Here is a 14250-nt window from a genome sequence, read left to right on the forward strand (position 1 = left end):
CTCATGTTGATGGAGTAAGTGTAAATAATTCCTTATCTCATCCTCTATGTTTCTACACAAACCGTCAAAATAGCCTTTTAAAGCCAATGCATCACTCATTGCCTTCCTTTGTGAATTTTATGTGAATTCTGCACTGATTATATCGCTATAAATTGCTAATGATTAGTATGTTGAGCGAATATAAACCCTCTTTGCTAAAATTTTTCTTGCACTTTGCTTGTGTGTGTGTTTGTGTTATGTCCATAAATTCATCTCTCTCTCTCAGCCAAAGGAAAAAATGATTTAGAGGATGGATCATTTATAAAATATTAATGTGTGCCTTTCTGACCTTTGATGGCTAAGTATAATGCAACATTTGACCTTTCTCTTCTGGTGTGCAATGCCCGCTAGCCTTTCCTTCTGCTCTAGAAAAAACAAGGATTTTGAGAAGTTTGGATCTCTAATATTGCTTTACAACCTTCAAGGATCAACTTTAATGTATCATGTTATCCTGTTATTAAATTCTTTAGTTTTCAATTTTATTTAAATATCATTAAAGCAAGTTTCAAAATTTGGTATTGGTTTGGTTTTGTACTAGTTAGGAGAGCTTCCGGTTTAACATTTTGATGGCATCAAATGTTCGTAGAGCATCCCGTTTGACATTTTAATCATATCAAATGTATCAGTATTTAGTTTTACTTTTAATTTTATTAATATTTTTATTGTATCGTTTAATTTTTGAAAATCAATATGACTATGAATTATTAAAATTCCATAAATCCGTGATGTCAGTGTTTGTTTAATTGATTATTTGATACAAATCAATGTAATATGTAGCTAAGCTTTTATATATAATTAAATATCTTTTTGTTAGCGGCAATTGTATTTAACAGATAAAAACTTCATCTTTTCTTATTATGAATATCTGTAACATGAACTCTCGTATGCGAGTCCTTCATGCTTATTAAATATTTACATTAATGTTAATTTAATGCTTGCTTGTTTCTTTCGGCACTGTTTTAAAAAAATTTGAGATAAACCCACTTTGTTAAACTTAATCTTTTGGTTCGGTGTGTTCTAGTACCAAATTGTTTAGAAACATGAGTAGCTCACGATGGAGCACAATTGAGTCTATTATTTAGCCAGATCAGTTTATAAAACTCTAGTTTCTCATAGGCTAATTAGAAGGAGTCAAAACAGGCCACAACAGAGCTGAATTCAATTACTTTTCAAGCATTTTTTGGCCAATATTTCTTTATAGCTGAATCTCTTTCATTTTAAATTGATTTATTTCGTTATGTTTAGTTATCATATTATTCTTAATTTTAATAGGATTTGTTTTGATTCACATTGTTTAGCCAACGCTATTTTATAAAGTTAGATTGATGGTTTATATTAAAGATTGACTTTTGATGAATGAAATTCATTTTGAGGCTAATAACGTATTCTCTCTTGCTTCAAGTTGTGTATGAATTCTTTCTAACTTTTCCATGTTGTGCATATAGATTTTTTCACTACTTGCCTCCATCAATCCCCATCTTCAGCTTATTATTTTGTAATATTAAATATTCATCACATCGCTTGGCCATAGAAGGCTCACCATCCTACCACATATCTGCGAACATCAAATCTTATAGGCCAGGACTCAAATCTAGAGAACAGATAAAATACTAAATCAGCAACTTGCTGTTGCTTCAAATTGGTTTTAACAATTTTTAGTCCATGCTTTGAAGTGCTTATGCCGTTGCAACAGTGATGCGGTAGCAGATGAAAGAAAAAGAAATAAGACACTGTGGGGGAGGCTGTAATACATAATTAATAACACATATTTCTTCTATTTAGTTTTATGATTTTAGCTCGAAAGTGAGTGCATTGAAATGTCAACTAATGTTTAGAGTATTATGTGGACAGGATAATGCATCATGCGTTTTATTGTTAGCTATACATGATGAATTCTGTGATTTTTTTTCTTTATGAATTAAAATTGATAGAAAATCGATGCTAAACCAATTAGTATTGCTTTGAACAGAATCTGTAGCACTATCACAATTATTTACCACTACACAAGCTTGTGAATAAGTCCGTAAAACATGAAAAGTAAATCACAAAATTGTTCAGCCAATTAAGTGCTTGATTCTTAAAGGTTTATCTATCATTGCATTCTTCAATGTAACGAATTGCATTGTTCTGTGAATTTTGACCATGAAACTATTGACGTAAAATCTGCCTTAATCCCTCTCAAGTTCATTCTATCACTCAATTCTTTCATCTTAAAGGAATGCATCCTATTTTTTGATTATACTTTACTCCTTGATCTCCTTTGGACTAATATTCCTCTAGTAACACTCGCTGCTTTTTCCCTTTATTACTTGAGATGATGAAGCAGATAAGTAGAGCACAGTACACTTCACTATATGTGTTTCAATATGATATTATGCTGATAATTTTAAAATTTGAAACACAGTACATAAATTCATGACTAGTTAATTGTTGGGGTGAGATGTGATGGGTTGTACTTTGCGTTGATATTAAACTGGGGAGATGGTGTTATTTATGAAGTTGGCTTTGCCCATATTCTTAGGGGCTGTTTGGCTGCAGTTAGGTGTTAACTTAAATTGGCTTTAATAAATCCCTTGAATCCGGATTTATCAAATCCATATGTTGTTAAATCCAGAAAAGTGTTTGGTACAGTTAAGGTTAATCTAGTTAAATCCGTTTGAATGTTTAACATCTTATTTCAGCATTTAACAGTAGTTGGTTTAAATAGAATTTAAATGTAAAATAAAAGGCTTCAAATGCATCTCAACTGACAGTTACAGCAGGGATCATATAAAAAATTTACAATAAATACTGCTGATAGAAAGCAAAGGTAACAAAAAAAAAATGAAAAGGGAAGCTCACACCTCAATTGAGAGCTTACACGATCCTCTTTCGCACAGCTAATCTTTTTTTTTTTGTTTCTCGATGCAACAAACAGTTGTAGATTATACCAATAAACCAATTTATTGATAAGAAAAAAATATTACAGTCGGGCAGAGACATCTACTATCACAAGATAAAAGGGAATGGATAAAATCCTCACAAATCTTAATCAAAAGTTCATGACATGGTAGCCAATTTCTCATTACAAACTATCATTTAGTAGCAACAACACAACCTTTTAAAAACTCACAAAACAGACTGATAGAGCATTTCCATTTTCTCAAAATAAAAAATCCTATAATTCTTCATCACATTGCAAAGCCTTAATCAACTGTTCACATCTGCAACTGATTTCGATCCAACACAAAAAAGCAAAATCCAAATCTCCTGAGTTTTTAAAGGGCAAAATCGTAGTAGGGGCAGAAGTGGAATTGGAAATCGATAAGGCAGGAGTATGAGTGACAACAAAGATTACCTGAAAGGGATTGGAACTGGTGATGGTTGTTGCTGGCTATTTCGCTGTGAGGGGCACCACCATTGATTTGAACCGATTGGGGGAAGTGGAATGATCCGTTCCTGCAAAAGAACTAAAAAAAGAAAAAAATAAGTAGATAATGTGCTAACCTTCTCTTTTTTTGTGTGACGTCGATGATGGCAGTACCGTGTAACAAAAGGGTAGTGCAACAACAAGACGAAAGGAACAAATGATGCCATCGCATCGATTTCTTCTGTGGATGTGTTTTTTTTTTATTGGATTTAATAAATTTAGGATTTAAAATCTAAATAGAGAATCAGATTCATGGGAGCGCTGGATCTAACTTTCGTATATTTTATGTTTGGCTAGATTTACATTAAATCTAGTCGTAAATTCTATTAGAATTGCGGTACTAAACAATCCCTTACGCTTATCATTTTGAATACATGGTAGTCACTAGAATTTAAGGTTTAGCTTGAATTCCTTGGCTTAGTCATCTCCTAAAAAGTGGCATCTCAAGCAAGCAGTTTAAGAATTTAAAATAATTTACAACATGATAATGATGTCATTGTTGTTGCACTTCTGTGACATTAAGAGGCGCCTTAGATTATTCTATGATTAAGGGTATGTTGGGAATGTTCACTAGAATTTAAGGTTCAGCTTGAATTCCTTAGCTTAGTCATCTCCTAAAAAGTGGCATCTCGAGCAAGCAATTTAAGAATTTAAAATAATTTAGAACATGATAATGATGCATTGCTTTTGCGCTTCTCTGACATTAAGAGGCGCCTTAGACTATTCTATGATTAAGGCTATGTTGGGAATGTTTATGATGTATAAATAGTTCTAAAGTTGTTCTTTATTTGTTTCCAATAGCATTCATTTGAAAGGTCATGAGTAGATCAAATTTGAGTGGTTTAACATGCCCTGAACTTGTGGGGTTAATGTAATACTGACTCAGTTTTGAGGGAGAGTGACACTATTCTCTTAGAAGGTGTTTTGGAAGAGAATCTAGCGAGAAGGTGATTGTGGAATTGCAAAGGAATGAGAGAGGTCGATGGAGTTTAGAAGGGAATAAGTAACCTTCGGCAGCTATTTGGTCTGAAAACCAATGGAGGAAACCACGAAACATTGGCTCAAAAGGTGGCACAATTGTTGAGAAAAATTCATCACTCGTTCCTAAACAAGGCACAAACACATCACTTGTAAAAGAGTAAGATACAACACCTCTTTGGAAAGAAAGTCAGAGAATAGAATCTCCAATTACACAATACCCCTTTCGAAAGAAAGTCAAAGCAAAAGTCCCAAAATTAGAAAAATAACAATATATAATAATCTCCAAGCAAACCCCTAATTTTATCTAAAATACCATAGAGGGCCCCATAACGGTTGAAAATATCAATAAGCAGAAAAGTAATTCTATAGGAGATTCAACACTATTACGAGGGAATAAGTGGCAGCTATTTGGTCTGAAAATCAATGGAGGAAACCACGAAACATTGGCTCTAAAGGTGGCACAATTGTTGAGAAAAAATCATCACTCGTTCCTAAACAAGGTACAAACACATCACTTGTAAAAGAGTAAGATACAACACCTCTTTGGAAAGAAAGTCAGAGAATAGAATCTCCAATTACACAATACCCCTTTCGAAAGAAAGTCAAAGCAAAAGTCCCAAAATTAGAAAAATAACAATATATAATAGTCTCCAAGCAAACCTCTAATTTTATCTAAAATACCATAAAGGGCCCCATAACGCTTGAAAATATCAATAAGTAGAAAAGTAATTCTATAGGAGATTCAACACTATTACTGTATCAAATTGCACTATCCCGGGAATCTCATGATCTGGGAGTCACTCTCACATCACTACCCTTTGGTAGGAGAGTCTTTGACTTCTTCTCTGACAACATTTGGATCTTTGTAATATGGCGACAAGTCAGTGAATTTAGATATAGTAGAAATATTGTAGTCTCTTAGTATATCAATCTTGTATGCACTGTCGTTATTCCTCTTAATAATACTCGGAGGGCCATTAGCTCTATGCTTGATTTTCACAAAAAAATCCATAAGAAACCTCTTATTTTTTTTCAAACTAATTCATATCAAATCACATTCTTAAAAAAATTGATCTTTCCTTAACTTCCATCTAATATTTTGCAGTTTGTTTAGCAATTTTTATCTTCACAAGTTCATGAAGTTATGAATCTTTATGACTCGAACTTTGTCTCCAAGCTAAGTTCAGTAGCTGGAAGTATCAACATAAATCTAATTGAATGAGAGGATTCTAGCCATATGTAGTAAAAAATGTGCTATAATTTATCAACTGGCCAGTGGATCTATTGTAAACAAACTCGACTTGTGGAAGAAAGGAAGATAAATCACTAAAATTAGGATTTTTTTGGGTTTTGATACCAATTGACACCGTTTTAGTCTTCTTAGATAGTGTTTGGGAAGAGAATCTATAGGGGAGGTTGTGGAATAGCAAGGAAATGAAAATATGCGAAATCGACGAAGTTTGGAAGAGATGGGTGACGTTTAGGGGTTGTCCGGGCTGAAAACAAGTGGAGGTAAACACTTGCTCTGAAGGGACATGATGGTTGATTAAGATCCACCATCTGTTCTTGATCAAGCTATAGATACACCACTTACAAAAGTAAGATGGTACAACACTATTTAGGTAAAAATTTAGAGAATATAATCTCCTAATACACAAAATCAAAGTAGAAGTCCAAAAACTTGAAAAATAACAACATTTTCTCCAAGAAAAAAATCCAAACTTTAATTAAAATGAAATTGAAAGGGGGCCTCATAAGGGCTGGCAATAGCAACAAACGGGAAAAATCATGTTACATATGATTCAGCACTGTTCCAGTCCCGAATTACTTTATATGCAGGAGCCGCTCCCTTATCGGAGAGGTTATTTAAGGTCAATTATTACTGATTTGCCACAATAACAGGAATCGTTTATGCCATAGTTTTTTTAACCTCGCACGTAGATCTAACCTTAATATTATTGAGTAGGGTGTTTGCCATTAGCGTGGTAGGCCCAACTTGGGTTCTTGTGCCAGTTCCTTTCCTAACAATCGAATTAATTCTTAGAATGTGAACTTCTATATATATTGTACCTCCTCTTGAAATTTAGAACTCATTTTGCTTGCCAAGTATGGTAGACTACAAAATACTTTTGTGGCAACCATGTCTTTTTAATTTTATTAGAACTTTAGTGTCAACTAATCTTTTGCTTGTTCTGATTAAATATGGCCCCTCCATTTTTTTGATTACGTAGTCTACTTACATTTTGAAGACTTAACATGGTCATTTTCAAATTTAAGATAATGGGCATACACAAAGCAATCACCTACTTCAGATACTCTCATCTGTTATACAATGGATTGAACCTCCTGAAGAAGTCATAAATGTGATAAGGTCTGGACGAAGTGAAAGGCAAGTCCTTAGCTATGTTTTATTTATCTGGACTCTCAGGCTGCTTTGTTTTCTACTTCTGTCTTTGCTGCATGTATATATTTGTTTGACTTTTGTTTCTCATAAGAATGCTCTTACGTTATTCAGTGAATTTATTGACGGTTGCCATGCATTGCTGTCAATAGCCACTCTGACTACTCCTTCGCTGTTTGACAACTTTTTGCTGTCACTGAGGTCAGCAGTTAATCCTTAGTTTTTTCTTGCTTGCTAAAGTCAGTATTGATTTGCTGCTAAAGTCAGTATTGAGTTTATTAACTTGTGATTTTACATGATCTTAATTTTGGTTTGGTTTGCTGGCTTCTAATTGCTGTGCAAGTAGCGAATTTTTGTGTGGTTGTTTTTTTGACCTTTACAATATTTTAACAAACTCAATTGATTTTCAGACCTTTTGGAACTATTCACTTCTTGTCTATCTTGACAAGTAATGTTATAAAAGCCGATGTAGTTAATCATGATGAAGAGGAAACATGGACGTCAGAAGCTCTGGATATTCTGCTGGAGACATGGAATGTTATTTTTGGGGTATATCAGGGCTTATTGCCCATTTTATAGTATGACATGCAACTTGATTATTCTTTCATGCCAAAACTGTACTGTCTAAACATTTGAGATTATATATTTATGCAGGTGTTCATGTCATTTGTTATGAGACGATTCATCGCCCTGTAATAATGTCCTTGAAAATTTTGATAATGTGGAACTATTAAGAGGCTCATATTATCTTAAATACATGCTAATTATGCTATTAATCAAAATGCTTAAAAAAATTGGCAAAACATACACATGCTATTATGCAAGAGCAAGAGAGAAAGTGCAGGACCTAATGCAGCAATTTGAATTTATGTTGTACTTGTTTTGTAAGTGAACATTTTATTTTCAAGGAAACTAAATGTTTAATTGAATTTTATGATCATATGAATTTCGAAATCAATATTTATCCAATGAAGTTAGTAAAACATAACCATCCATATAATTAAGAGTTCTTCATATTTTATCAAGGATTTCACTTGAAACACGAAAACCATTAGCTGTTAAGAGCTTTTCATATATCACATCATCAAATGGATTATTATTAATATCTGACACAAACATATTATCCAATGTGAACAATTATTAGAAAGTTATCACCATTAAGCATTTGCTTGCTGAGAAGATTAAACTCATATGTACTTAAAATATAGGTGCCTTACATAAATATTAATGGCTCAAAAGTGGTGCGCGCCATGACGCATAGCGTGGCACAACACACCCTTGGTGCCATTTGTGTAGCACGGCCCTACATGAGTCACAACAAAATAGTGTACACTATTTATACCATGGATGGGCAATGGCACATCATATTTACCCCATGACGCATGCTATTTGATTTTTTTCTGTTTAATATGAAAAAAAAAATACTCACATATAATTCGATTGTTATATATTAGCATGTTTAACATCTAAAATTTAATATTTATTTATACAACACATCAAAATATACTAATACTAACTTTTTAAAAGTGAAACTTCATGAATATATTTTAATGTGATTTTGTTACAAAATGTCATATATGAAAATCTTAAACTTTTGGTGTTGAATATGTAATTATGTAAGTATTGTTTGTTATCTATGTAAATTTTACAATGCATGCATGCGTGCATACACAAATACATATATGTACGTATTTATGTACATATTAGATTTGCCTCAGAACATTGTGCATTATTGCTTAAAATCATAAAATCATCTTTCTTATGTAATATGATATCATAGTTCAAGTAATTACAACCTTAGTCTTTCTTGTTTTATAGATCACAACTTGACCTCGAACTGAATTTCAACCCTGCTTGAGTTCGCATCCTCGTTGACCTCGTTGAACTGAATTTCAACCCTGCTTGAGTTCGCATCCTCCTCATGCAAATTCGCTGCTATAAGCCGCATCATCATTTACTAACTTGCACCCTTGCATTGAGCTACTGCTTTTTACTATGCATCATTACTGCTTGCTTACTTCTATGCTCTCGCTTACTCGTAACTGCATGCATTCATTGATGATAGAATTGCAATCATGCTCTTGCTCCCACACCTGCGATTGCTTGTTTTTGCACTTGCAATTGCTATCCTCGATTGAATCCAATTAATCTTCCCCTGCATCTTTTGCTGCCTTCGTCGCTGCTTTCGATCCCTGATTTCTTAATCCTTTTGTTTTACTGTTTTTTATTTTATTTTATTTTGGTAGTGTTTATTGATGGCTTTTTTTGCCAATCGCTAGAAGATAAAACCCTAATTTCAACTTTTTGTCTCGAGCTTTCTATTTTCTTTTGGAATTTCATGAGAAACTTAAACATTTGGACTTTTTGTCTCCCAAATAGAAGGCACTACTAAATAGATCAAATGACGAACTTATGACAATATTGTTTTACCTTCAAACTTTATTGTAGTGATATAAATGAACCAAACCTAGACAGGCCGAGCAGGAGCTTGTTTAAGTTCGAGCTCATTTGTTAAGGCCATACTCGAGCTTGATGTTGAGCTTGATTTGAATATTTGTAATTTTTGTTAAACTTGATTCATTAAAATTATAGTTGTCTCGACTCATTGGCTAAATGAATGAGGTTAGTAATGAGCAACACTATCATTTAGCTCGTTACTTGAATGAACAAGTTTTATTGGGTTTTAATGAGCCTCCTTTTGAGTTTAAAAATATGATTTTTTTGAATGAACTATTAAATAAATTTATAATTGAGTTTTAAATGAGCATTTACATGAGCATAATCAAATTTATTGTATTCAAAATAAAAAACAATCCAATATAGAGAATGATTTGAATAATAGTTAATTACATATTAAATAAATTTATAATTGAGTTTTAAATGAGCATTTTATCTAGATTAATCAAGCCTTTTAATAAGCTTGTTCACAAGTTTTAAATGAAATACTATTCATGATTGCAAATAAATTAAAACCAGGTTTGTTCATTTATTAGTCAAATATCCATGGAAGGTGTGCATTTTTCATTAAATAAAAAGAAAATTACATAAAAAAGACAATGACCGCTAGAAAGCTTGCCCAAAGAAAGAGGCCCTGTCTTCCCTAATAGAATCCAAGAGGATGATGGCCCTCAGAACATCTAAACAAAAAACCATCATGTAAAGCGATCTGGGCACAATAGTGCGCCACTATCTCAAGTATCCATCGAAGTGCCTAAGCTTGTTAGATTGTTTAATTAAATGATTTTTAACAAGCTTTAATTGAGCCAAACAACGAGTAGCTGGTTCGGATCATTTGCAATCCTACTTAGTAGCTTTGAACTTGCTATTGCATCCATTGTCATTTTTCGTGAAACTTCTAAAGGCATGTAAGACTTTCTCTACTCCACACAATATCTATGATGTGCTCACTTTTTCCATTCAATTATTCTGTTTGTAGTTGGGGGATAAATCTATTTAGAAGTACTACAAATCTTGAAAGGCAAATGGGATAAACTTTTTTAATATCAACCTTATCTTGTTTATCAAATTGAATAAAAAAACGAAGTTCTCATTGTCAAGTTTTTCAGCTTTCATCCCTCCATTTAATTGGTTGGATCTTAATTGATGGTGTGTAATGTTGTCTTGAACATCTGCACTGTTCTCTTTCAATTTCTTCAGGTTATTTGCTTTTATCTGCTTCTAATCATGATTATTTACTCCTACCATTGATACAACGAGTGGTCATATTTGTAAGGATGTGGTGACCGTGGTTATTGTGATTATGGCTGAAATCTTTTTTACAGTATAAATTTTGTTTAAAGACAAGGCACTCGACTATTTTTGTGAACTTGGTTATCTTCCCACAAATAAACATTTAAATGCAAGTCTCTTTTCATTTTATTTGTTAGTTCATGTAGCCAACCCCACTTAGTGGGACGGAGACTTATTTTCGTTTTTATTTTGTATTCTAAGTGGACTATGACTGATTTTTGTAGTACTCAAGATGGTACTTTTTTGCCTCTCAATTTATTTCATCTTATTATCGTTATTGTTCTTGTTGCTGTTGTTGTTCTTGTATTCTAAGTGGATCATGACTATTTTTTATAGTGCTCTAGATGCTTATTTTTTACCTCTCAATTTGTTCATCTTTTTAACTTAAATGTAGTTTCTTACTTTGAGTTAGCTTGGGTTATATATTATGGTGTATCTTCTTGTATGACATACGGTCGACATTCATCTTCATCCATTTCTACAAACTTTTCCCCCCTTATTATTATTGTTGATGATTACCCTGCTTCGAACCTTAGAAATGAATTTGTAGATCACTTTCCACCTTAACGTTAGACAATATGTTGTGTCATGGTTTTTTTAGTTAATTTTTTGTTTATATATTATCTAAGTCTCTCAAATATTTAATAATATTTGATCCTTCCTATGGATGAAAAAGGTTGATAGAGGTGGTAATGTTGGTGGAATTTATCATATCATTGATGATGCTTTTGGTACCTATCATATATTCTCTACTAACAATAACGCCTTAAGTTGGTGATTCTCTGTCAACTTTGAGGTTTCACATTCTTTTCATCAGTTGTTTAAACTTTTGAATATGAAACTTGTTAATATGGTATACATCATTATGTATGCTTCCCAATGTTTAAAAAAGAATATCGGGAATTGAGATGTTTTTCCTTAGCAAGGCGAGGTGTACGCCTCGATGTGTATCAAGGTTCAAGCCTAAGCAAAAATTTCCAAAATCAAACAGAATTCATAAATATGACATTTGACGAATCACAAATCTTGATATTAAATATTATTAGTATAAAATAGAAGTTTGAACTATGATTTAAAAATCAAACTTAGAATTTAAGTATGCCACAAGAATCGTGATCCATGCTGGCATCATCATTTTCATCATCTTAATCATCATATATAATATAATAAATCTATCTCCATCAAAATTTTTGTTATCATCATTATCAAATATTTCTTCATTTTTCACATTTATCATTTTACTCTCTACCTCAATTAACATTTAATTCAATATAGTTTTAAATAAATAGTAAATTAGTAACACAACTAACTGATCAACCATATTTCAATTATCTTTAGATTTTTTTTGCACTCCAACTTTAAATGATTGTGAAGTAGAACTTGCTGCAAATTTAATATTCTTTTGGCTCCTTTTAAAGTTTATATTGATATTTACATTATCATCACCATTAAAAGTTATTCTTTTATCTTCAAACTCAAATTCTTCATCATTCTTAGGCTTATCCATTCATCATCAGATATACTATCATCACTATTTAAATGATGTATTCCATCACCACTAGTTTATTTTATTTTATTTTAATGTTTTAACTTGAAGTGTCAATCTTTCATTTTTTGTTTGAACATAACATAAACTAACTAGTTCATTCGACATGTAGCCAATCAATTTTTTTTTTTGTATGTAGCTGTTTAAAAAATATGCACCAATTATGCTGACATGCGGAAGCTGAACAAGTAAGATTAAGCACTTTCGCTGTAAAAGTTTTTTACTTTAGGCACATCATCTTCGAATTATGACCACCAATGTTCTAGCATAAGATTAAAGAAATTAGTAATATATATTTAGATAATAATTTCACATATAAATGATAAACTCATACATTTATGATTATAGATAAATAAAATTACTAGGTAAGCATATCTTGAAGCATGTATGAGCCGTTCTGAATCCAAATGTTAGAAAATCTTCAAGTTGATCATTTACTTTAAGATATTCAGGCTGAAGAACAATTCTATCCATGCATGTATATAAACCAGTTTTAACCTTTTTATCTACTTGAAAGTCTTAACCTTTTTATCTACATGAAATTCTTTATCACAATAAAATTGAAGATTCAATAATAGCTTGCTGTGTGAAAATAACTGCTGAAAAAATGACCATTCTGTCCTTGTTTGATAAAACTGTTTAAAAAAAGACTGTAACAGTGAAAATTTTTAAATTTCATAAGCAAAATTTTTTATGTAATAAATTAGTGAAACTTAAAGTGTTAATTAAGTAATAAATGTAATTGTTGGGTAATTTTAAAAGTTATGAATATCAAGCTTTGATGATCAAACACATATATTTTAATTTTTCTTCGGTTATGAACATGTAAACGTAAATGTTGCTAAAAAATTTAGACTGCGAATTAAAGTACCAATTTGTGTTATTTATTGCAATAGGAATTCATCTTTTACATAAAAAAAGATTTCAAGTAAGTACATCACTACTGTTTAGTCCAAACTTCAATGATAACTGTCCAGAATTACATAAACACATTTCAAGTAATCGATAACATAAGGAGAGCAAAAAAAAAAAAAAAACTGTAAAACTATTACAATGACAATTAGCAAGATAATTATATTATTTTTAACATTTACACGTGTAGTTCCCGTGTCAGACTTTCCTCAAGTGATGTTCTCCATTCTCGATCAACGTCACCTGGGGAATCAATCGAATCGTCTGCCCAACGGAAGAACTTGCACTATTAGGCGATGCTTCGTCGGCAGGTATAAGACTTCCTCCCGTAACTGTGTGGCTGACGTGGCGTCAGCAGTGAGGGTTGGAGGCCACAAGGGCAGAGTGTTCGTCGCGATGTCCCAGAAATCCGTGAGCTTATTTTCTCCTGAATGTAACAAAAGAAGAAGTTCATATATATGTCAAAATAAAGTAAGCTCCAATTTATGTGGTAAATATGTAAATGCTCTTGTTTCAGCTCGCATATATAGAACATAGATTACAAACGACATAAAGAACTTTATATGGGGCATAGAATATCAAACAGTTTGGCAAATTAGCCTTGCCCCAAAGAAAAAATTAAAAGGATTGCATACTTCAACTAGTATATGGGGCATTTACATATATAGCACTGCAATATAATTACATACATACTTCAGTAGTATAATTTCTGTCAACAACCAATGAAAACCAAACATTTGTAATATGAAAACCAAGCATATGTATAATTTCATCTACATTTCAGAATGCCAATTAATGCTTCCAATTTTTTAGACCAAATGCTAGTGTATAGTAATTGCGTTTGAAAATTCCATAATATCTATTAATGAATGCCAGTTAATGCTTCCAAGCTTTCAGAAATAGTAAAAGGATGTGGTGGTTTTCTATGAACTTTATATCAACTTTCAGATAAAAAGGCACTTCTATGAAATTTGCAATCATACTACTCAGCGGAAGAGCAAAAATAAAGAATCGTTTACACAAATACCACACAATTCCTTTGTGCTTGCATATCTAACACCTAAACTTTAATAACTACAAGGAATTTTCATTCCATGGGGAAACCCCTAAACTTTATTACAATTACTTTGTGCTTGCATATCTAACACCAAAACTTAAAGAACTACAACGAATTTATATTCAAACACTCGTTCGGACTGATGTACTCCAGAT

The 14250-nt window shown here is 32.2% G+C and overlaps 1 protein-coding gene across 1 annotated transcript in view; it reads left to right on the forward strand.

Moving 5' to 3' along the window:
- Positions 1 to 14250, forward strand: part of LOC110025770 (exportin-4-like) — a gene marked incomplete at its 5' end in the record, with an annotated part of 120471 nt that overhangs the window by 1543 nt on the left and 104678 nt on the right. The window contains 3 exon segments of the mRNA XM_020726420.1: positions 6707 to 6818; positions 6945 to 7031; positions 7241 to 7379. Of these exon segments, the coding sequence (XP_020582079.1) occupies positions 6707 to 6818; positions 6945 to 7031; positions 7241 to 7379 (338 nt within the window).

This window comes from Phalaenopsis equestris, unplaced genomic scaffold, assembly GCF_001263595.1.
Source record: "Phalaenopsis equestris unplaced genomic scaffold, ASM126359v1 Scaffold000329, whole genome shotgun sequence".
Taxonomy (NCBI): domain Eukaryota; kingdom Viridiplantae; phylum Streptophyta; class Magnoliopsida; order Asparagales; family Orchidaceae; genus Phalaenopsis; species Phalaenopsis equestris.